General features: G+C 38.5%; 1 protein-coding gene across 14 annotated transcripts in view; it reads left to right on the forward strand.

The window, feature by feature from the left end:
* Nucleotides 1-25,261, forward strand: part of CTNND2 (catenin delta 2) — a 622,619-nt gene that overhangs the window by 377,254 nt on the left and 220,104 nt on the right. For all 14 annotated transcript variants that reach the window (XR_016465049.1, XM_090137091.1, XM_090137090.1 and 11 more), the window contains 2 exons: nucleotides 432-626; nucleotides 17,189-17,441. Coding sequence is in view for 13 of the 14 variants with exons in the window: in XM_090137091.1 (XP_089993217.1) it covers nucleotides 432-626; nucleotides 17,189-17,441 (448 nt within the window). In the remaining variant the exon portion in view is untranslated. The remainder of the gene's footprint in view (nucleotides 1-431; nucleotides 627-17,188; nucleotides 17,442-25,261) is intronic.

Genomic DNA, 25,261 nt, shown 5'->3' on the forward strand with positions numbered 1-25,261 from the left:
CATCAACTTTAACTTATTTCATGATTAGATTAAGATAAGGGCACAATACATGAAGCCAATTCTGACTCTGATTCTTGTTCTTCTCCCCCTTCCTGATTGTTCTGTGGTCATATCTGGGCTTAGGGCCTTCCTGGATCTCACGGTTTCTCCCCTTCCCCGTGCCGTAGAAGATTTTTAATGGCCTTTCAGAATAAGTCTCTGAAGTGTTACTTCTTTCTAAGAAAATAGACTTTGCAGTAGATGTGGTCAGTTGGATGATGGAACTAAAGCGAGCAAAAGTGAGCTGCTACTGCTGTCGTTCCATGCTGTTTATATATTGTAGGCTTTTTGGTTGTTTTTGAACTGCAACTTTCAAGTAAATTTAATGAAGTCAGTCTGTACTTATTGCTTGTTTTTCCTCTGTCTTAAATGTCTCTTAAATCTATTTGCAGCTGGGTCTCGGGCATCTTACAGCAGCCAGCACAGCCACCTTGGCTCCGAGTTAAGGGCACTGCAGTCTCCAGAACATCATATAGATCCTATTTACGAAGACAGAGTTTATCAGAAGCCCCCTATGAGGAGTCTCAGCCAGAGTCAGGGGGACCCTCTGCAACCAGCACACACAGGCACATATCGCACTAGTACAGGTAGGTGATTATAACTTGCATGATTGTCTTTTTATGAACTCTGTCTTACTCTTCACTACTAATTCTTCTCTTTCTGATGAGCTAAGCAACGTGCGTTGTGTGCATGTCACTAAACAAAATACCTGTGTAGATGCAGCTATCAACAGAACCCTAAAAACATGCACAAAATGTAGAAATGCGTAGTGCTGTATACAGTAGCTTAAGCTAATTTGGAGAGAGGGCTTACTCATAAGGAGAGTGCTTCTATTAATCTTTTGTATTGTCTCCAGATATTTTTTTATTGAAGTGATTGCTTTTTTTTTTTTTTTTGCTTGCTAAGTTATTTTGTGTTTTGCAAAGGGACTGCAAAGTTCCTTTCTCATGAAGCTAAAGGATTGCTCATTTGACTTTCAAGTGCTTCATATGTACATGTTCTTCCTCTTTCCTGCACAGATAAGTTTGTGCATAGGTACCTAGACACAAAATTGAACTAAAGCACAGACAAAAGCTGTTAGCATCCCTGCTTTATCCATATAATAATTGTCCATGAACTACATCAGTGTACAAGTCATCCTCGCAGAGTGTCCTCTCAGTCAAGTGAAATGCAGTTGTATGTTGAAACATACATGATCACAAATCAACAGGGGTGTTTATGGTATTGAATGCTCAAAATAATTAGAGTTTATAGGCGCTACAGCCAAAATAGCCTAAAGCAGATGTAGGAAAAACTTGCCTGAGGAGTTGAAAGTATTTCTAGTGTTTCGATCAATGCAATAAAAACAAATAGGGAAGGTTCTGTTGGTTCTCATGTCACTCCTGTTTTCATTGAGGAAAAAAAATGTTTTGTTTTGTTTTTTATTTTAAGCTAGTTTACTTTTTAAGAAACTTATTTTTGAAGTCTGCTAAGGGCCAAGTTGGCAGTTCTTGCATGTCTGAGGTTTCTGGTGCTTTATAAAAGTTATGGGTGTTCAGAGTAAGAGAAATACTTAAAGAAGTTAATCACAGAATTCTTTAGTTAACTAACTAAAGCTTTGTAGTAATTTAAAGTACTTTAAGTCATTACTTAACTAAAGTAATTTTAAACTTTGTGAAGAGTATTTCCTTTCAGTGAAAGAAACTATCATAGCATGTTTTGTGTAGGCATATTTGTTTGTGTGTATATATACGAAGAAAGATTGCTATTCTTTGCATGACTGGGACCAAGACATCTGTGTAAGTCACTGGACAGTAGTGGTAGCAAATAAAGGCAACTGTTTACATGGAGCTTTAATCCTTGCATGCCACGTGCAGCCTCTTATTTTGTATGCAGTGTACTCTTTCCCAATCATGCATTGAAGAGGATTTCTTGTTTTGCTTGCAAAATGTCCTCTGAGTTTCTGTGCAGAACTAGCAGGCTATCTTGTGATTATCTTCACAACACCTCTGTAAGTAAGGAAACCCTGTGAAACTAGATCACAATTACAGTGGATGAAACTGGATCACAGGATATTAGTGGATAATACATGAAGACAGCTTTTTCAGAAGGAAAGAGCACAGACACTGGTTTGGATAGCTGAAATGAACCCTGTGACAGTCAATTTTGTTTTGCTGTGTTTGGGACTCAGACGTCAGCATTACTCCAGATTTATCCTGACAAACTGCTACATTGGTCTAGCTCTGTGTTTTGTTGACCCTCCCTCACTTTTGTCTCCCTTTTCTCCCCCCCCCCCCCCCCCCGGCCCATAGCTCTATCACTGGCAAAAACAGGGCTGGAAGCATGTCAGGCTATCCTCTGCACTGCTCAGTATGGGTGGTTGCTGTCAGCCTTTTGCACAACCAGCCTGAAGAGCAGTCAGTGGTCAGAGAGAATCTTGGGCTGGACACACCAGCTCTCAGGCTCCTTCTACCACAAATGTGCATGCTTCTGATTATGGAGGCTATATATGTTTTCTCAAATTAGCAGAATAAATTGGTAGGAATCCAACTTAAGTTTAGCACATGTAAATTTTCAGTTCTTCATTGCCTGTTTCTTATTTCAAACTGAATAGGAATTTGCTTTCACTATTGGTGTAGGAAAGGAGGGGTGTAGATTTGTGTACTCCCTGAAGATAAATGCAGATTTTTCAAATTATGTTTCTTTTGTGTGCATGAATCACACTGGGGGAGAGGTTTAGGACTTTCTGCTTTTTTTTTTTTTTTTTGTAGACTATAGTTCACATTGTTTTATGTATTACAACAGTATCTTTAGTCTTAAAGATTGCACGTTTGTTTTTTTTTTTCACATTTGATGGAAAAAAGAGAAGGCAAATGTAGTTGAAGGACTTTGGATGAAGTCTGATTTTGTTTTTTTAATTTTCTTTCTCTACAGCTGACATTTCACACTAGAAACAAAAGTTATGCAAATTATACTTGGAAGCCATTTGCTTCTATGACTTCTCTTTTGAAAAGAGAGAACTCCTCCTGAATTTGAAGCTTCCACATTTCTGACTCAGAATGGAAATGTTTCTTCCTTCTTTTTTTAAAATAGGCATCACCTCTCTCTTTTCTGAGCTCTGAAGTAGCTATTGCATTTGGGAATGTTTACACAACTGAGGATAAAGCCCACTCAGTTTCTCATTGCCTGAGTGAATCAACATGCTGTGAACAGAATTCTAAGATTTCTCTGTGGTGTAAATAACACAAAGTGAATTTAGTGTACATGCTGTATTTTTTAGCTTGTATTTTTAATTTCATGTTTCACTAATGAATGAAATGCATGACCATAGTTGTATACTAAGGGCTAGATATTGCAGAAGGTACGAATTAATAGGAGCTTGTAGAACATCTTTCTTCTCAGTATAACATCAGATAGGGGCAGGGACAAATTCTTCATCACTTTGAAGTTCGAGTCATGATTGGGTGCGTTCCTGTCATGCTGTCTTAGCTAAAAATAGTCTTTCAATCTTCACAGCAGTGGCTGCATAGGCTTCCTTGGCCTGTAGTTTTACATAGCAGTCGCTTCTGGCCTTAAAAAGGTTGTGCCTTCTCTTGTAAAAAGTAGTAGCCTAAACTTTTGCATTAAATTTCACAATAAATTTCTAAATTTACTTACTGAATAGGAATTTATTTGTTAACTAAATAACACTAGTAAGAATTTTTTTCCAACCAGTCACCTCATTTATTTTTCTTACAAACCTAAAGGCATTGCTTTATTCATTAAAATTGTGAACTAATGACAGTAGAGGTAAACTTATTTGGTGTGATATTTACATGAGTGCTGCTGGAATTTAGAGAGTGTTGTTACTTAAGAGAGGAAAAAGATTCACTTACAGCCAGCACGCACAGGTTGCAGAATAATTATTCTCTCATGCATTTGCTTAGTTTGTGGAATTGGAGGTTAGGACTAATGTTTTAGTCTTATTTAAATCAATTATTGCCATTTTATTCATGCTAAACATGAATCAAGTCCGAGTCTGTAAAATCCAGCTGTTTTGTAAGCATGAAATTTTTGTAGTTTTTCTGAAGAGAAGGCAATGTGTCTCAGGTACCAGGCTCTTGGTTTTGACTTGCAGTACAGGAACATGGCTATGACACCAATAGGTGCTTTGAGATCAGTTGCTATTAGCCTTAGGAAGCTGACAACTCTGTATCTGGTAATGCACAAAGGCACTTGTCTTTCACCAAGGGACCAATGAAAACAAGCCTTCTTCCATAAAAGGATGTGGTTTCACAGTAAAATTATTAAAAGCTTTGAAAAAATGATATTCCGAGCGTTCTGGGGATGGTGGGATGTAAATGTGTTTACCTTGGACCCTCCCCAAGCTGGGCCTGGAATTTTATCAGCTGAGAAATGTGCTGCTCTTTAAAAGCAAGAGGGTTGCTGATAAACTGTGTATGTGTTGAGCTCAGAACTTGCCGAGCATTCATGCTGCAAAGAGTGTTTCTTTGTTTTCAAGGTGACTATCATTGTCCTCAACCCCACTCCAGTGGTAAGGAGGAGCCAGCAATTAAACAAGAATGAACCTGTCCTCTCAGCTCTACAAAGGATATGTTTCCCTTGTATCAGGGCTCCCCTGATACACCACTGAAGAAAGCTGTAAAGTGTTGCCTCGGTGCATAGGTTGGTAACTGTCTCTGCTCCTGAAGGCCACCATGATGAATGCCTGGTGGCACAGCTTGATCACGGGAGGTCTAGCAGCTTTGTCGAGTTGTGCAGGCAGATAACATTAGTTGTGAGTGCTGGGTGCTCGGACCCAGCATTCAGAGTGCTCTCCTGTTATTTTCAGAGGTTGAGGGAAAATCTTGGAGAAGAGGTTGGAGTCTGTGGTGGAACAGGTTTGGCATTCCTGAAGTTAAAGAGAGGATCCCAGAATGAAAGTTCTATTGTGAACAAGGTCAGATAGTGGAAGGATAAGCAGTCAAACTTTGTACTGGCTTTGTATGGTAACTTAGTATAGGAAGCAAAGTGTTTATGAAGCATGGTTTCTGGGCTGGGGAGCGTGTGTGCAGCAAGAACTTTCCTACATTGCTTCTCTCTACTATTTTTGAAGCTGCCTGACATCCCTGTGTACAGTAGCTAGGGTGCTTGCAACCTCTCCTATAGCCTCCTCTCCTTCAGATCAAGATCTCTCTGAGCATGCTCACACCAGCACTCTGTGGCTCCATCAGCACAGTGCTTCTGAAGATCTTTTATTAAAGCTGTGATGGCATGATCTGTTTGGGCTCCTGAGTGCTGTGGTAGAGGATGCTCTTCAAAGAGAAGAGGCCTATGAAATTTGTGATGGCAAGTGCAAAACAGAAAAGTGGCTCTTTGTTGGCTGGATTTGTGTGAGGAGGGAGGCCACCAGCAGGAGCATGCAGCAGTGTTGCTGTGGTTAGTCCAAGGGGAGGTTCTTTGGAGGGAAGAGCTTTTTGCAGTAGACCTGTCCTGCGCCAGGAGGATGTCATGCTTCAGCAGCAGTAACCAGGCAGGAATGTCCTTGCTGCAAGCATTTTCAGTGATTGCTGTTCTCTTTTGGTATTCAGTGAAGGGCACGGGGAAAACACGGCACAGAGCCACTTGTGTCCAGGCATAGAGCCTGTTGCTCCTGGTGTCTGTTCTCGCACTTAAACAGAAGCAGGGAAAACTCTGGATTTCATTCTGTTCTGATGCAGTACAAGAAAAGTTGTGGGAAGTGAGAAGTATTATTGAGCTTCTGGATGAATGCTGTTTTCCTTTTTCCTGCCGCCTTTCCCATTCCTGCATGCTGTTTCCTTGACTGAATGGTGGGAGCCACGATTACATCAGGCACAGTTCTTGGTTGTTTACAAAATAATCTTTGAGTATGTCTTGCTTTAGTAGAAGCAGTATTTGCCCTGGAGTCATCTTCTGTGATAACCTAGAGTTCTTTCTGAACAAAGAAGGATGCATATTTGTGCTAAGGGTCTGACACGCTTTTAGACGGGAAGCAAGAGGATCCATGCTGATGCTTGCTGCTCTTGGCCCTGGCATTTGCTGTCCTGGAAGTCAAGCAGGAGCTGAGGGGAAGATTTACAAGCCAAATGACCATTCCTTTTCATGTCAGTGAGGCAGTGGCTTTCTTGCAACACGTGGTGAAGATCAAGTGTCTATTCAGAGCCCAAAGGAAAGGCAGGAGGGGAAGAAGCAAAACCCACCTTCTGCTGCTGCCTTATATAGGAACAGGCCTTCCAAAATTGTTTCCACTTTCTTTTTTTTTGTGGCAACACTCATTTGTTGCTTGCAAAGCGTTCAGGTGGCTCTGACAGCCTCTTTGTCTTTGTTTAACTGGCACAAGCAAAGCATGGCCATACAATTCCAGCTATTTGGTGTCTGATCACTGCCAAGTGCACGGTTTCCACTCATCTCCCACTTTCAGTAATAGGCTCAGGCTCCATTTGCCTCTGATCCTTGGAGTTTCCCTTTTTGTTTGAGAAGGTGCTGCACTCTCAAACCATTTGAACTTTCATCTTGTTGGTGAGCAGAAGTCTAACACTATGTAGTTGGTGCTGATAAGTTGTGCCAGCTGGCAGCACATGGCTGCTGTCCTGCTGTTACCTCTGTTGCCAGTACAGCACCTTGCCTTGCTCCAGGACCGGTTGCTGCTCTGCAAGCAGGAGGCTTTGTCTTAGTAGCATGGCAGCTGGCAGCCTGTGGGAGCCATAAATGCTCAAGACATGCAGGTCAGTTTTTTTTTTTTTCAATTTCAGTTTTTACAGCAAGGTCAAGAAAGGATGTTGCATGGAGAGCTTGATGCTGCAAGTATCTTACTTGCTGTATGTTTATGTGTTGTTTTTGTAAATGCTGATCCAGCTTATCCTTCCTCTGATTACCAAATTTTTGCCATGTCTCTTAGCTCCTTTATCCTTTACAGGAGACAACAACGAATGCATCACTTGATCCCAAATGTGTTATTTTCACAGGACTGTGAATATGTGTCTTCACATATAATAAAGTATTGGATGTGTTTGGTATTTTTAGAAATTGTCATTATTTCAAGATGAAGATTTTTGTTTTAATATTGCAAAGCAATTTTCTAGTATTTGGAAAATTGTCTGTATGAAGAAAGCTGATATCTGAATCAATGAAACAGTGACTTTTCTCATCTTTTAAGAATAATTAAGCCTACTTTATAGTAACTTTGAGGCATCACAAATTGGTAGCTATTCTTTTGTTTTCAAAGATGAGTTTGGTCTTTAATCATTTTAGCTGAAACCTTCTGAAGTTTTGTCATGGTTTTTTTAATTGCTTGTGATGTCATTTTTAACAATATTAAGACAATATCTAAAACACATTTGTTTTGCTTTGAGAGGTGTCTTTTCAGTGGTCATTTACAATAATTTGTAGCAAGCACATCCTTGGAAAGTTGTTAGTTTTAGTCCTTCAAAATTGCTGAAACTTTGTTACCTAAATATACTGAAAAAATCTGAGAAATCAGCACAGAATTCTGATATTGAAATAGGACTACATAAAAAGGATGTTGTGGAAATCCACTTTTTTTGTCATGATGAATCCCATGTAGTGGGTTTAATTCACAGGAAGTTTTTCTACAGTTTCATGGCTAGCAGATGTATTGTTGACTCTGGAAATCAAACCTGGAACTTCAGTCTCCTACATCACAAGTGACAGGCTTCGCAGAGCAGTTGATAATGCAGTTATCCTACTGCTGTCTGATTCTCAGTCAGTGTTAGTATTGCTTCTTGTCATGGAATTGGAATTTAGTTAGACAGAAGCATGATACGTAATTCCATGGTCTTTGGACTCTGTGTAAAATGAATTAATAGGAAAATAATTTTTTTCTCTTATATGCAGTTAGGTGTCTTCAGACTCTTACAGTGAGCATTGCTGAGTACATTGGTATAGTTTTACTTTGCTTTCAGAATAATATCTGATTGTTAATGGGAAGCTGTCTGTTGCATGCTATTTCCCATACTATAAATACTTCATCTGGAAGTAACAAGGGAACTTCACTTTCAGAAATATTTTTTTCTTATTTGGGGCTTAAAGTCCTCACTTTTCAGCTAAAAAGGAGAACTGACAGGAAAAAAGAAACAGCTCTTATTTGCCCCATTTTCATTAAATGCTTCGCCTGTCAAACTGCTTCTTTATTCTTTTCAGTCCTAAAGTACCTTGCTTAAGTTATAAATAACAAACATCACATCTTCCTGCCTAGGTTGTGTTCTCTTTTTTCTGGCTGGGAGCCAGGTTGGCTTGGTTTGGTTTGTTTTCTGTTTTGTCACAAGTTGATGTGATATGCACTGGCATACTGCGATGCCACAGCTGCAGGTTGAGAATCATGCTGGTAAATCACACAGCATGAGGTTCAGGCTATACGACATAATGTTTTCAGGGAGATTAAAAAGAAAAATTATTCCTACCTCTGCATTTCTATTAGTTGGGTAATGTTGTGTTAATAGACCTGTATTCCTAACTGACATCCACTTGATAACATTGGTTTGGGAGAGAGAATTACAGGAGGCAAGCAGGGAACAAATCTTCACTACCAAGTAAATTGAGCACAAAATACTATAGTGATCTGCATAGCGAATAACAAATCACCTCAAAGCAAAGGAAAGCCATAATCTTATTTCATTTGACAGATCCTGAGTGTTTAGTAAAGCATTATCTGTGTTTATATTCTTGTATATTTGTTTTTGTGCTGCTTGTCTGCCAGGTAGGCTATGTGACGTCCTGTCTGAGAAGGATGTGGTGCTTTTTTTCACTTGTAAATACAACTTGGAGGAAGGTTTATGAAAGACATTGTTTTTCATTTCAGTGTTATTCTGTGCTCCTGTAAAGCAAGAGCAATGGAAGAGGAAGGGAACTGGTAGAGGACAAAAATTCTGTGAATTCATCATTGTAATCTGTTTTCAGTATCTTTCTTGTAGTGGAGAATCTTTCCTCCAAGTAAGATATTTATAGCTTTAAGTTATGCAGCCCATGGTTAAGTCTATTGAGGAATCATACCTGTCTGAAGATAGCCCAGATTTCACCATTGCTCAAAAGAGACTTGTTAATATTGCTAGCATTCACAGCCTTCTTCCTCTGCCTCATAAAGAGTATCTCCAGAGATTTGTAGTATCATGTATTTTCTAATTTTGTTTTTTTTTTTCCAATAGCAGAATGATTTAAAATGTCTGAACACATCTCAGATGTCTCTTAATTTTTAGTAGCTATTGAAGTAGAATGTAAAACTTTGGCAAGACCTTTTGAATCTCAGGGCAAGTATATATCCTTTAAATCTCAACTGCCACCATTGAGAAAATACAGTGGCTACTCTGTCAGAAGCTCTCTGCATTTATCATCTGCTTACTGTATAGATGTAGTCTGAGACATGTTAAGATCTAATCACACTAAATTTTAGTGATAGAAGACTATATTCTCTTTTATTTACTGTAGCGATTTTTTTTTTTTTAATATAGAATTATCCTTTATGAAATAAGAAGGTATTCAAATGCTTCTCATAAATCTCCTTGTAAGTCTTTGCTGAATGAAAATGGTGCTATGCCTGAGGTAACTATCCATAAAGTCTTCAAGAGGACTGATGCTTTTGTTTAAAAGTTTATTCTTTCTGCAGCGTTTTTAAAGGCACTCTTTCAAAAATCATCAGCTCATTATTAATTTAATTAAAGCTGTGTATGCATATAAATATTAATAAGACTGCCTACTACTTAGTAGTTTGCATGCAGGCATGGAGTTTCTGCAGGTAGAGTGAGATGTTAGTGTTCCCTCTTAATATGTCCAGCAACTTTCAAGCTTTCAGTTGCGGAAGTTACTGTATGTTTGATGTGTATAACTGTATGTACCAACACTGTAATACAGCTATAGTTAATTTACTAATAAAATAACTTTTCAGAGAAGAAAACATAACCTACAATAGCTGAAACTTGGTGGTGTATCCTAAAGAACACAGTCCGAGAACATTTTTAAACTTTGAGATTATAGCTTACTAAACAGGAAGAAGTCAAAGTCTGAAGGAGAAAAGGGAAAATTTCCATGCACTGGAGACTTTTCATCTGTGATGATCTCATTTTTATTCACTTGATTTATGATTTTGTGCTGACTTTATTTTGACTATGTTCTGTTTTCTGTTGGCTAGCTGGAAAGTTAACTTCAACAAAGGGATTTAAAGAGAAGGTTAATTTTGAGCAGAAATTTAGTTGCTGTGGGTTTGTCTGTACTCAGTAGTATTGGTTGTGTATTTTTTACTTTTGATCAGGTTTTATAATGGTTATTGTCATTATATCCCTTGCGCATAAGGTGGAAGAAATTCTGTTGTACACAGGTCATTCTGAAAGTAATGCCTCTCGTTTATTTCCATGGAAACCACAACAGATGCAAAGAACAAGATGGCTCTACTCCATAGAGCAAATTCCCAGTTATAAAACATTGTTTTTCAAAATAGTCACCACCATTGGCAATGTGTTCTTGTCAGCTATGAACAAGAGCCTGCAGGCTGCGCTGCTATATTTAAAAACTGCTCCAGAAGAAGTGAAGTGAAGAAGTTTCACAGCTGCTATGATGGCATTGTCGGTAGGAAAATGTTGCCTACCAACAGTTATCTTTCATTGACCCAAACAGATACAAGTCAGAAAATGCCAGATCTGATCCATACAGTGGATATGGTAGGACAGTCCCGCCAAGAATAGCACAGTCTTCCAACTGGTGTGGGTCCTGGAAATTCAAGGCTTCAGTTTTGACCTCTGCATTGCACTGCTGATTTGTGCTGCTTCCAGGAAATCTAGAAGGTTCACGTCTTTCCTATCCCAAAAGACAGCACATATCACTTTACCTGCTGAAGACTACGTCTTGGACTTTTTCTTCCCTGGGGAATTTGAATGTCATCGCTCCATGTGCTGCTGTTTTGATTCCAACTTGTAGTGGTGGCACTATGTCTTGTCACCAGTAATGAAGCGATCCAGGAAACTGTCACCTTCAGCCTTGTACTGGTTCAGTAGGTCCTGACAAATTTGAATATGGTGTTTTTTCTGTTCCTGCGTGTGCATTTGTATGACCCATCTCATGCAAACTTTGATATTCCGATGTTGCCACCATTGTTTTCAAAACACTGAAGCCAATATTCAACTCTGTACAGAGTTTCCTGGTCATAATCCATTGACTCACGATGAGATCTTTGAAATACTCATCACTTTGTGATGTGAGAGTTGTGCAGCTGTCCAGAATGTGGCTTTTTTTCTGACTGTCACTACTGCTGAAAGTGCACCACCTATTGCCTCACATCTGCTGTTTGGTGTCTGTAAATGTTCAGCGATGTTGACAGATGTCATTTTTTTTCTTCCATGTGGAGGAATTCACTGTCACACCTCTGCTTCATACAGAGTCCTATGTCATACTCCATTCTGTCAGACTGCCCCTCTTCTGCCATGTGTCTCATGGCAACAGAATGTAATGGAATATTGATGGAAAGGTTCAACCTCTGCCATACCACCAACATCCACCTCTGACATTGTGGGTCAGTGTAGTAAAGTAGGAGGCATTACTTTTGGAGCTGGTCTCATAGTACAGAAGATTGAAGCATTGTATGTGTTTTCTGTTGTGCGATTGCTCTTGGCTAAATTCAGTCTCCCATGATGAATTTTAATATCTCAGTCTAAAAGGTCAATTGCTTTCAAGGGCAGAGGCAGTTGGTACTTTCGCCATTTAAATGCCCTTGTAACAAATGAATTAACTGTGTGTTCTCCCCAGACTCAGAAATACAATTCAGAGACTAGAGGCAGTCTGAAAAAGGTCTTGGCAGAATACCTTTAGCAGCTGAAGGTAGCATCTGATTATCATGTGTGGATGCAACTTTTTATTTTTTGCAAAGAGGAGCATGTTGGAACATGCTAAACATCTGAAAGTCTGAGAATGCGAACTATGTAAATTAGTAGAAATTGAAATCTAGCAGATCTGAAGTGTGCTTTAGTTTCTGAAGGTGGAAGGGGGTTGGGTTTTTTTGCCTATTAAGACCTTGAAAGTCATGGCTTCTGCCCTGCAAAAAAGGCAGTCACTTCTCTCTTGAGGCAGAGAGCTGAGAATCTGAAGTAATTTAAAATATGTAGTTGCTTGGAGATGCTGAGTATCTGCATAAAATCTGTGTCCCCTCAGAAAAATGCACAGATCTCAAAATGCTTTAGGATAACATGCTTTTAACACACTTTTGAGATGCAGACTCTGTTATCATGATGGGCAACCTGTAACTTTTAAACCTGATGATGAAAGACAATTGGAGGAAAGCATATAGAGTTCCCGAAGTCTGTGTGTGCTGTGGATGTACATGTAAGGCTGAGTGCAGCAGTGAAGCCACCAACAGTCCCTGGCTTAGGAAAATGCTACATTCAAGTTTTGACTATTAGGCTTCACTGAATCACTTCAAATAATGCTACAAATAAAAACGGATTTAGAGCATTTTAGGTGCCATGTGAGTTAAACTGAAACGTGGATCACTGAGATTATAATTTTGTTAGCATTGAAGTTCACTGAATTGCTTGTCTGCCTGTTTCTTCATTAAAATTTGTCAGAGGGGCACATAGTCTTGTAGATGTCTTTATTCCTAAGGTATGTGTTTGTTATTACAAACTAATGGAAATGGGTGACTTCAGATTGTCAGTTAATTGCACATGTGAACCCATAAATAAAATGATTACTAGTAAAGAAATGCCAAGTCTAAATTGGTAACTAAGAAAATTATTCCATGTGCTATGAGTAAGGCAGTAAGTGTGCATTTTCCTCTGTTCACTGAAAAGAAACATTTAAAGCATAAAAGGAAAATAATGACAGACAATATGGAAATGTGCAAGCTGGTGTGGGACAATATAGACAAATGGATCTTTCAATGTGACCAGGTACTGGTTGCTCTGACGATAGAGATGTAGCTTAGAAAGAGAAATAGTAGCTTGGTTTTTTTTGTAATGCAGAGTCAGTGAAAGGACATCAACTTCCTAAGCAAAGGAACACTCAGCCTTATAACAATTAATGTCAGATCTAAAAAGCATTCTTAGAAAATTGAAGTGAAAGGATGTGTAAGTGCAGGTACCATTTTCAGTTCTTCAGTCTCCAAAGATCATTGCTGTTTGTGTTGAAACAGGATTTATTATTCATGACCATCCGGAGAGCACAAGTTATATTTCCTTGGATTTTATGAAGCAAGGCATGGTTCCCCCACAAAACAGTGGTATGTTCTGCAGCTGACAGTAACAGGGATGGCCCTTTGGATTATGTTAGAATAGTACTGAGTATTTCCCAAAGAACTATAGTGTCACCTCTGGGATAGGAAAGTATGAACAACTAATGTCTCCTGTGATACCATCTGGAGGAGTGATATCACAGTGACTTTGGTAAATCTTCCTTCTTACTATGTAATTGGAAATTTACTAAAATTTATTAAAAAAATAATAATAATTGGAGTACATTAGTGTGTTTAGACACACTAATTACAAGTAGGTGTGATAGCCAAGTATAGCCAGTACCTGAGAAAACTATTACATGTTTATGGGTGGAAAAGAGACCTTTTTCTGTACTGTTTTGTTTTCCCCTTTGCTTGCATTTCCCATGTATTGTGTTATGTTTCCCTAGTAGGAGATGACTGGTGCAGCAGAGTGTAGCTGTTATGCTCTGGCTATTGAAAGCAGTAAGCTGAGCGTGTGGGAACTGGCTGGAGGGAAGGAGGTCGCAACTCTCTTGTTGTACACAGAATGCAAGCATCTGGGGAAGGTTGGGGCCTGGCAGAAAGGGAGTAACTAGGAACAGCTGAGAGGGAGACAACATGGAAGGAATAAAGGGAAAGAAACTTCTCTGGTTAGTTATGTAGAGTTCAGTGCTATTCTGGAAGCCCTAAAAAGTGGAGGCGCTGAGAGCAAAGGCTGGATGGATGGAGAAGGCACTGTCTTATGAGGATGCAAGGGGAAGACTTGCCTACAAATTCTTTATCTTCCTTCTGTCTGAGGATAAACTCAGGAAATTGAATAGAATGGGATTTGGACGCTGGAGTTTCGTAAGATCAGCAACTAAACAGAACAACACGTAGAAGCAGGGGAGAACACAATGGAAAACAAAATGAGAAGATAATTGGAATAAATTTGATTGTCTTTTTTGGTAATAAGAAATTTCATAGTGAAGTGCCTAAGCTACAGAAGACTTCCTAAATTCAAGCTTTGTATCCTGCACCAAAGGCAGCCACGTTCCTGTTTTGAATGAGCCAGGTCCTAGAGTGATTGGCCTGAGGACTAGCACATTTCTACTGCAGCACACCTGCTGCTACAACTCCCCTCCTTCTCTTCTTCTGTTGGGTCAAAGCCCTGAGCCTCATCCAGGTAGCATGACAGGAGGCTGTGAGCTACCTGTGTGTCATGGTAGCTGTACGGTTACCACTGTGTCTGACTTTTGATTTGTGAGAAGTCACGTGTGAAAGTTGGAGGTGTAGGTAAGTGTATTTGTCTTAAAAGCATGCTACAAGTCTGTCTGGTACACGAATGCTTTCTGGTCTGCTCAGCGTGCCCTGTGATTTAATGCTGCCCGGTGAAGCAAATGGATTTCTGAACCTTATTGTTTAATAGGCATAATAAATATGACTTTGGTGTTTAAAGAGCTAAATCACAGGGATTTCTCATTTAGCACTATGTTTAATAGGCTTATTGTCAATCAATAAATCTAGCTGCTTAAAGAATTTAACTTAAGCAACTGTAATGGGTTGATAGAAGGTGGCTTTGCTTCAGTTTGACTTGAAACTATTCATGTAAAAATGTCTACTCGTTTAACTGTTTTGCAGTCCATGGTAGTGACTCTACTCCAGTTAAATGTAGAAGTTACTCTAAAGTGAGTGGGGCTTTTTGTGCATTTCTGCTTTTTTTTTCTTGCATTTGGTTTGTTGGATTGTGTGTTTTATTTTTACACTTAATCGGCCTAACATAAAGCAAACAAGCCGAGAAATGAATGTTTAGCTTATTCCATTTTTCTACTCTAATTCTGGTAGCTCTGTGCTCATTGTGATAAAATTTGAAAGGAAGTAAGAGTCTTTTAGGAAGATAATTTGAGAAATAAATCAGTTTCTCAAAAAGCACATAGGTGTTAGAGTGACAGCTTCCGTTCACGTAAGTACTTATTTTGATAACAAGGTAAAGGGGAAAATGGAAAGAAAAGTTTTCAGAGTTTGAAAACAAGCATGTTTTCCATTGGACTGCCTTGAGAAGTAAACACGTTTCTTTGCAAAATATTCCATTGTATGTTATAATGTAGCTGTTATTTTCAGCACTATTAGCATTGTAGGATTTTTATGCAATCCTCCCTGCGATGTGTCAACAGCTAGCAGGATGTTCTGCTTACTGACAATATTTAAAAGCAAGCTATATCAGTGTACAACCCCATTTTTGCTCTCCTTAAAAATATTTCCAGATTATTCTCTAACGTGCTTTTTCACTCTTCTTTTTCTCATAAGGCACCAAATGTTTGGTTTAAATTAAGTGTATTTTCTGTTAAAAAGTGATGTTTTTATTGTGTCTTCATAACACTGAATTTAGCATGGTTTGTGCATGAGATGTTCTGGTATGCTAATATTGTTCTTTAATTTAACTGATGCAGATTTACAGAAAGGTCTGTATGTGTCTTATTCCTCATTTCATGAGGAATTACTTGCTAACAATTAAGAACAATACTTATAAAATCTTGCTGAAAATTTACATCAAGGTAATTCCATTTTTCTGTGCTTGTAACAGTGCTGTAAGATAGTACTTGTTATTGTAGAGCGATATGCTTCAGAATCAGGAAAATTGAAAATAAGGCAGAATTTGATACACATTTGAAATGTTCATAAGCTGTAAATTTTGACAAATAGTAGCTCAGACAAAATTGCAGTAATTGTATTTTAAGCTCTGTGTGTTTCATTTGCTCACACTTCAAGGGAAAATGCTTAAAATCCCTTTCATGGATCTATAACATACCAAAAATGTTTATTTTCCTGAAGTGTCAACGTTAATATTCATAAAAAAAGGACTGGTAAATATTTTATGAATATCCATCATGTGAATATGCAATTTTGTCTACAATTTTGTGTATGAATTCGACTCAGCAAAAAATACTCCTGAACCCAGGCCCATTCATGCTCCAAATATGTTCTGGCAGTCTTGGGCTGGGGGAAATAGGACCCATGAAGAATTCACTTGCCATTGTAAGCAGTCCAAGCCAGCTTTTAATTTGTATTTGTTTTCAGGACAAAGATTATGTGGGTGTTGCTTCTCTAGCCCTTACAGTGCAAAGCCAATTGCCTTTATTTGGACTTTGGTTTAAAAATATTGTATATTTAGTAAAGATCTCAAAGTTGACCATATTCCTATTACACTGCGGCGTAACAGAAAGATAATGGGCTATGAGGGGGATTAATAAGATTTTTGAGTTGAAAAAGCATTAAATCAGTTTAACTCTGTAAGTAAGCTGCTCAAAACTGATAATATGATAATCTTTAACTTGATGTACAACCCCTATTGGTGTGCATTAAGATGTCTTTTGGCCTCTTTGTACCTGGCTCTTCCTCGGACTCAGGTAGCAGTAGCAGTCCTGTGAGTCTTATATATGGTGAAATACAGAGGAGGGAGGAAGGGAAGGTTACAGAAGTCTACACACTGTCAGTAGCTGGTATCTGGTTTTACCTGTTGCACAGACACCAGGAATATCAATTCCAGCTGGCTGTGGCAATTTCCTCTGCCAAGGAACAGTACAGCATAGCTTGTTAAATCAGGCTCAGGAGGCCATTCCTTCTGCTCACCTCTTGAAAGGCTGCAAAAAGCATTTGATGGTGTTTGTAAATCCTAGTGTGACGAGTTCAATGTTTTTTGTGTGCTTTTTTTGTCCCAGGTTAGTGCAAGTAAAACCCCAAGTGAAAAGCATTGCTACAGTCTATTTAGCTGAAGTAAAGGGCCCCTAGTCTAGAAGTGGCATGACATTTAGAAATTCATTTGACAGTTACTTACTTCAGTGGTTTTGAAAATGACAATGTTCTTTGTTTTGTTTTTTTTCTCATTCTTTTTGAACCCCTGTTTTATATGTGTGTGTTTTTTTTTCCTCTGCCTAGACCTGGTTAACCATTTCTGTGAACAGGTCCTCAATTTTTTACTTTGTCCCTACTTTCCTGTCGTAGCCCCATCTTCCCCTGGTGTCGACTCCGTACCCTTACAGCGCACAGGCAGTCAACACGGCACACAGAACGCAACCGCGACCTTCCAGAGGGCCAGCTATGCTGCAGGCCCAGCCTCCAATTACGCAGACCCCTACCGACAGCTGCAGTATTGTCCTTCTGTTGAATCACCATACAGCAAATCTGGGCCAGCCATCCCACCTGAGGGGACCTTGGCTAGGTCACCTTCCATTGATAGCATTCAGAAAGATCCCAGGTGGGTGAAACCTTAATTGTCTATTATTTCTTGCTCATGCAGAGGTTTGAAATTGCAGTTTGCTTTGTGTATTTCTGCTGTTGAATATCACCAACGAAACCCCACGACCCGAAACCTGATGGTAAGTATAAAACTTTTTTGTATAACACTTTTATTCTGATGCTTTACTTTGGACAGGCTCTCATGAGCTCTTCTTAAAAATGAAATGATAGATGTGGTCTTGGATACATACGTTTAGCTTGATTTCAGTAGTGCTGCCCCTCCAAATCTTCTGGAAAGTTATTTTCTCTGAAAATGGAGTGGTGGTATGACTTTCGACTCTAACCACTGTGAACTGAACTTTCAAGGTATGCTTGGGCAGGAGTTGTTACAGTTGTGTTTTCTGTGGTTAATATTCACAGAAGGATATTCTGGTATCAGGTAGTGAGACTGAGCAATGTAAAACAGCCTATGACCAGGTTTGTGCTTCACCGTGTGTCTTATGCAAGCTTCTAATACCAGTATGTGATAGCAGAATGTGCTACAGCTTTCTATAAATGATTTTTACATTGCATGCTCTTTTAGTACCTATTGCAACTTAGTCACGCCCAACAGCAATACGGTTGTGATATGTTCATGTGCCTAAGGAAGACACAAGAGGTAAATTTTATAGTCATCCATGTGCCCAGCAGACACAGAAACAGATTAGGGAGTTTTCTGGCATATGATTTGACTTCCATGATAACAGTAGTGCGAATGCTGACTGCAATCATTGATGCACTTGGTAATGTTCTTTAATTTTCTGATGGGAAAGAGAACAGTTGTTTTTTTTGTTTGTTTTTTTTTTTTTGTAACTGAAGTTTAAACCCATCAAAGATGTTAATTTATACACTTTTTTTTTCTGTGGCAGATGGTGTGTACTACTTATCAATTTGTTACATGTAATACATAAGTGAACCCAAAAATTTGCACCCCTCCAAATTGGTGGAAATGTTAAGTAAAAATTTGTAAAGACTTTTCTTGCAGCATTAAAAAAACAGTATTCACAATCTGATATCTCTGCTTGTTTAGCATGAGGGAAGTTCTTTCTAACCAGGTACCCAATAGCAGCTAAATTTTATGACACATCAAAAGAATATTGGTAACCGGAGGGGAATAGTCTTTTTAATAAAAACTCAATGTTTTGATATGTTTGTATTCCAGAATATAAAAGCTAGCAGAAGAAAAAAAGGTTTCCTTTTGTAAATGTCTCATTTTCAAACTTAAAGGAAAATTGCTTTAGGAGTGCACAAAAGAAATGACTGTAATCCATGTGAAATGTTTTTAAGAGGTGCATGATGGCACTCTTGCTGACATACAGGAAACATATTTGTAGTATCTCTACAGGTGCTAGATATTATGTCTGTGTAAAATAAAAGGTCATCTCTGAGTTGCTCTGCAATCACTTTGAAACTGATATTCAGTTACCATCTATGAAATGAGCTTATAAAAGGTTTTCTCTTGCAGACTTTTCATTTGGCTGTTTTCTTATTCTCGGACTGTGAATAGTTGTGCATTCATGAGTATTGATTTTTGTAGGTAAAGTAGCAGCATATAGACATCCAGGTTAAATTGAACTTCATAAACTCTTAGAGGCAGTCATTAAATGCTGTTTTGCTATGATCGCTACTAAATGGACTCGGACTTTTCACTGCTTCTCTAAAAGAGGTTTGCATTATATAAATCATGGTCTGTGGATCAAACGAATGAGATTGTGTGGTGTCCATTACCTAATGATGCTGCTCCTACTCGTTGGCAGAGAATACTTCTTATAAAGCAAGTTTTTCAGGAGGACTACTGATTATGTTGTTGTGCTTCAGTCTGCAGCAGCTATAGCCTGCCTTAGCAGACCAGTTTGTGAGACTACTTGTGGACCGTAACTATCGTTGATCGCTCAGATATTGGAAAGACTTTGAAAGATTGGAAGGTGTTTAGAGAAAAGAAATAAAAGTGGTTAGGAGATGGCTGATTTATATGGATGGAGTATGCAACTTTGTATAAAAGTCAGGTTTGGAAAGGAGAGAACAGAAGATTTTGCAGGTGCTTGAATTTTTAAGGAAAGACAATTTATATAGTATAGCATATGGGAGATAAAAGGAGTGACTATAATTAGGAAAACTAGAATATTTTTTCAAATACACAAAATTTGCAGTAGTGTCAAGTTTCATTGTATTCCTCAAAGGATTATCATTTATATCATGCATAGCAAGAAGAAAGAATCTTGTTACCCAGTAAATGGTCTTGAGCAACTGAAATCTTGAGCTTCTTTACAGAGATACTTCTGCTTTTGTGATTTGCTTGCTTGTTTTTCATTTTTAAAATGACTTACATGAGTGGTTACAGAGTGGCAGGCATAATTTTCAGACACAGTCAACCTTTCTGCCAGAGGTCCAAACAAAGGTTTACTGGAAGAGCAAACTGTGAGACAAAAACAAATTAATTGCAGGCTTTTGAATAGCGTTTGCTATATGTTAGTCAGTTCAAGATGGAAAATAAATGCCCAGAAGAGAATGTACTTATCCTAATAAGCCATTAGAGTTTCCAAAACTGAATGCTATTTTCTGGACTCTTAAATTTAGATGGGATTTCCATATGAAGTCCAGGAGAAATGGTTGGCAGGCATTGCAGAAATAGACAACTTTTTCCATAGTTTGAATAGCAAACACTGCAGTTTTACATATATGTTCTGAGCTGACACTTAGCAAATTAATTTTTAACTCAGCATCTGTTCTCCATCATAAAATACAGCTCTCATAAAATACAGTTTAATATTCATTATCTTAAAGTTTAGCATCTATTTCTAAAAAGCATCAGAATAATTATCAGGTTTGTGGTAATAGATATTTTTTAACTTAGTCAGACTGCTAGCTGGTGAATGACATAGTGAAGATGGTGAAAACGACATGCATGTATATTCTGTCAGAGAGTCTGATGCTTTGTCTTAATTAGAAAGAAAAGGAAAGCCCTTACTGCATGTCAATAATAAAACTTAAGTTATGTGTATGGAAAAAAAACAAGTTTGAACATCAGACAATTTATTTACAAATTGATTATTTTGTTTGCTTGCTGTTAGAAGAAGGACAGAAGTATAAAGTATAGTTGACGTGAACTGTTTCATGCCATGATTTCTTACATGAAAATATGGTGTAAAGGAAGGGTGCAAAATAACAGTATTTGTTTTCTGAGGATTGTCTTGGTTTTATTTCTTGTTGAACTGTGAACAAGAGAAGTTGTGGGTGTTTTGAAGTATTGGAAATATGTGCTTGTAATATTTTTCTGTCCTGCTTTCATTTAAGAAAGATTTGTCTGTCCTTTTAAATTTCAAAAAATTCTTTAAGGTTTGCCCATCTGTAGAACGTGGGGCAACTGGAGTGCCCTGGAAATTGAAGCGTCAGTATGCAATTATCAGTCTATGTGTCTTCCAATTTCTATGCCAAAATATGTCGTTCAGATAAATACATATCAGTGATATTTGGTAGTAACTGGCTTTGCTTATTTACGAACGGGCTTGTGTCTGGTTTGGTGGGTTGAGTTAACAATTCTTGTGTTGTTTTGTGACTCCTGTTCATGCATGTTTCAGACTCCTTAGAACTGTTTCTTCTGAAGAAACTGGCTAATTTGGTGAATGCAGCTGCAAGAGGTTCATTCTTTACCATACTGCAGTCTGCAGCAATAACAAAATATCACCACAAGCAGTGGAATTGTGTTGCAAATAAAGAAAAAATGAACACTTATAAATCCAGCTGCCTCACAGCAGCTCTTAACTTTACAGCGGTATGTGTTTAGGTCAGCATAGTGATGGAGCTTTCCAGGTATTGCATGCTTGAGCTGTAATGCTCAGAGATGTTTCTGCTTCATTCTGTGCATTTGGAGTCAACGTTGCATCTCATGATTTCTGCTGGCTGTAATTTCTTCCTTAGCAGAAAATGAAGGTTCTGGCTTCTAAACTTCAAAGTTGGCTTTCTTACCACTTATGAAAGGAAATAAATTAGATCAGAACGTTCTGTATGGACTACTAATTTCAAAACTCCTCGTTGTTTTTCTGTTTTCTTTCTATTTTTTTGGTGTTTCATTGGTGTGGGTTTTTTTGTTGCAGTTTTTTTTGTGTGTGTGTTTAAATGTGCTGTGTTTTCAAAATGCAAGCTAGAAAGCTTTCTTTTCTGCCAGAGAAGTCAAAGAAATAGAATAAGTTTTAGTTAACTTCTGTATTCCAGTAAAATTGCATATGGGATCAGTACACACAGTTTGGAACATACTGTGTTAACGGGTGAATGTTTCTGCAGGAGTCTTTACCATATATTTAATCTTGCTTTGTTCCAAGTGTTCTCAGCACTAAAATAGTGTTAGTCTGCTGTAAACTGAATAGCAGCTAGGCAGTAGAATGGTATAAAAAGGTGGGAAAATAAGTGTAAACCTGCATGTGTGGGAGGTTGGACATGTTTATGAGAATGTCTGGTCGGTTCCTTAGGAGAGGATGTCACCTGCAGAAAGGAGCTTCAGTTGAGGGAGAAGGCCTTCCTGTGACCGTAGAATAGCTGATGACAACAGTGTGCTGTCCTGCCCTGTTCAGAGCTGACGTGTGGGCTGGGGTTCTCAGAATCCAACAGGCTGCTGGAGGTGCTGGTTGGACTCTGTCCTTCCTGATAAGGATGTGGCTTGTAGCAGCTACTTATCCAAACAAGGACAGGTCTGCCATGTTCCAGGTTAAAGCCTTTACTACTAAATTATCATGTGCTATATCTCTGATACTAAATGATTTGTATTATATTAAAACATCTTGGGAAGACAGAGATCTCAGGGAACCAAACCATAATTCTTTAACCCAAGAGGTGGAGGGATGAAGTTCATATTCATGATCTGAATGTGACAGAACAAGGATTGCAGATTCACTTCCCTGGTTCCCTGTGATACAGTGTGATGGGCAGATCTCTTCACCCACAAGTTTTCGAAGGTCTCTCTTACCTCATCTGATATTAGGGGTAAAGTGGAAGGGGAAATTCTCCAAAGATGCTGGTAGTGAGGAAGCCATGAGAAGCATATTTGTAGTGGATTTGAGCACATGTATGTTTGGCAGTGCAGACATACCTTGAGAAATTGAATGCTTCAAATTCTGAGGTCCTGCTAACATCCTACTAAGAAGTTCTTAATCTGGTTAGGTATCTTTTGTTTATTTAGCTAATAAATATCTGGTTTATTTTCCCCTACATAAAAAAAATTGTGCTTCCTCTCTGAAAAACTGACCTTAAAAAGAAAATAAAATCAGAATTTCAAAACAGCACAAAAATACAGGAAATTCAAGTAAAGCAAGTCCAGAGAAAATTTCACTTCTTCATACAGATCTTTAGTGTGCACAGTAGCTTTGAGAAAAGACGAAAAATCATATAAAGAAGAGATTTTTTCCCCCTTTCTGTTGTAAATAAATAAGTTTAAACTGCTTATTTAAAGTAGTTGAGGTGGAGGTCATCGATTGTCACAGTCTTAATTTGGAATTTCAGGAGACTGCTTTGATTGGAAACCTTTGGCTGGAGAAGACTTTTTTTTTTAAGAGTATTCAGATCCAACTTGAATGTGGCAAAACAAGTGGGCTGGTAACTGATCCAGACCTGGGTCAACTTTGAAGTAAAGGAGTAGTGCCCAGAATTTGGAAAACATATCGTGTGTGACCACACTGCTGTGTATACCAACAGTTTCTATCTGTTTTTCCACTGCTTACATCGCATTGGTCTCAAAATGACTGGAAAAGTGTTGGACAGAAGTCATTCCCTGCTGCAGCAGGTTTGATTCAGTATGCGTGAAAGCATCACTTCTATTTGCTCTTTTTTCAATATTGAAATTGTCCCATGATGTTTCACAACCTCCTTTGTTTTGGAAATCCTTTGAAGAAAAAAATCCTGGAGTGTACTCTACAGAAATAGTACCTGTGCTTTTAGCTCATGAAGCACTGGCATCCACTTGTTCTTGTCTGTGACTAGTAAGATTATTGGCTGCAGAACGCCACTCCATTTTGTTGCCATCCTGTTGTTAAAGAAGATCTTACCATTAACAAACCTGCTGTACTGTAATCACAGAATATCACAATCTAGGTATCACAGTACATAGATGCAGATGGTCTATGTAGTTTGAGTAATGAGTCTGTCCTGAAGTTCTTACAGTTCCTAAGCCACCAACAGAGGAGAATAGGCTTATATAGCTGTTTTATTTGGTAGGATATTTGTGTAGGATATATAGAGGGTAAAATTTTGAGATAAAGATAATAACTTTTTTTCTTGTTTGGTTTGAAAATGTAGCTCTATCAGTATTCTGCCTCAAACAGAAGGTAATTTGTTTCCTTTGTACTGGAGGAAGAGAAGTGAAAGGCTGCTTATGTACTTGTCAGTGATGCAAGGCATTCACAAGGAAGTGGCAGGAGATTCACGTAGTGTTGATAAGTCCACAGCTGAGTAAATGGAAGAAAAAAAAGACAGACCAAGGTCTCCTCCTTCTTAAATGTTTTTTTTTCCCCATTGCAATAATGCAGATCTGATAACTTGAAGAGCAGTAGCAAAGACCTTTCCACTGTTTCTTTTCCAATCCATCGTGTCTTTTAATGTCTTGATTCATCAAGGGGAAAAAGCAGGTGGGCAGTGAGCCTCATACTCACACTCATCCATAGCTCATTTTTGTCTCTTGAATGGTGTAACTGAGCATCTAATGGTGAATATATGTCCCAGTGCAAAATTTCTGCCTTTGTTTGCTATGCATTTTGCTCAGTATCCTATGGTTCATTTGCAGACTTTGGGAGATGCAAAATTTGTGTGGTTCCTTTCTATGATGGCAGACTGGAACAGCTAGAAAGTGTTGTAAGCATGTCTTCCAACTAGACATTAAAAACATGGGAGACAATCATACTTTCAGGCTTTATTGGGCTCATGTAAGCTGTTACTATATCCTGGCACGATAAACCGGGTAAGTTTCTCAGTAGTAGCTCTTGAACATCTCATCAGCCAAATGGATAATAGTGATCTTCCCCTTTATAGAGATATTCAGAGCAAGTTTGTAAGGTGCTTTGAAATTCAAAGGATCATCTTGATTCCATGGCAAATGTGATGGAAGAGAGAGAAATACATTAAGTGGAGAGGATGAATGGGAAAGCTTTCAAAAGCTTGCTAAAATCAGGACATGTGGGCTGAAATTGTCTCAGAAAAGAAAAGTCATCCTTGACACTGCCACACAAATTTCTGAGCAGAGGTTGTTGGTTTCTGAGGCTGGATATCATTGTGATTTTGTACAGCTATTAAATAAGTAAGAAATAAAAGCCAATTTGTTGTTAGTTTATCAAGTGATGAACAATATGTTTTGTACAAAACATGTCATTGAGAGTAAAGGATTTCTGCAACCAAATACAACCAAAAGTCTGCTGAAAGCATGTTTCAAGTATAGAGGTTAGCAAAAAAATGATGAGGAGAAAGAATAGTCAAGATTTTTTATTAGGCTCTGGTAGAACTTTGTAGCTGTGGAAACCGAACAATCTGACTCAAAAAAAAATACATCTGCTCCATGTGGACTATTTCCGATGAGAGAAGGTCAATCTCTGGCAGTTCACTCAAGATCAGAGCTTAGTGTGAAGTCTGCCTCTTAGCCTTTCCTTCCTAGTGTGCTGCCATTCTCTTGGCTATCCCCCTATTTTCATGGAGGTCTTCCTTCCTCACTGAACAGACCCAGTACAGAGATGCATTGCGATTTGTAGCATTTAGCTAGTGGTTTCCTAGGAACCAAGAGTCACTGCTGATCCCAATAGAAATCCTACAGCAATTGTTGCCTGG

This window comes from Phasianus colchicus, chromosome 3 (assembly GCF_987193195.1).
Source record: "Phasianus colchicus chromosome 3, bPhaCol1.hap1.1, whole genome shotgun sequence".
Taxonomy (NCBI): domain Eukaryota; kingdom Metazoa; phylum Chordata; class Aves; order Galliformes; family Phasianidae; genus Phasianus; species Phasianus colchicus.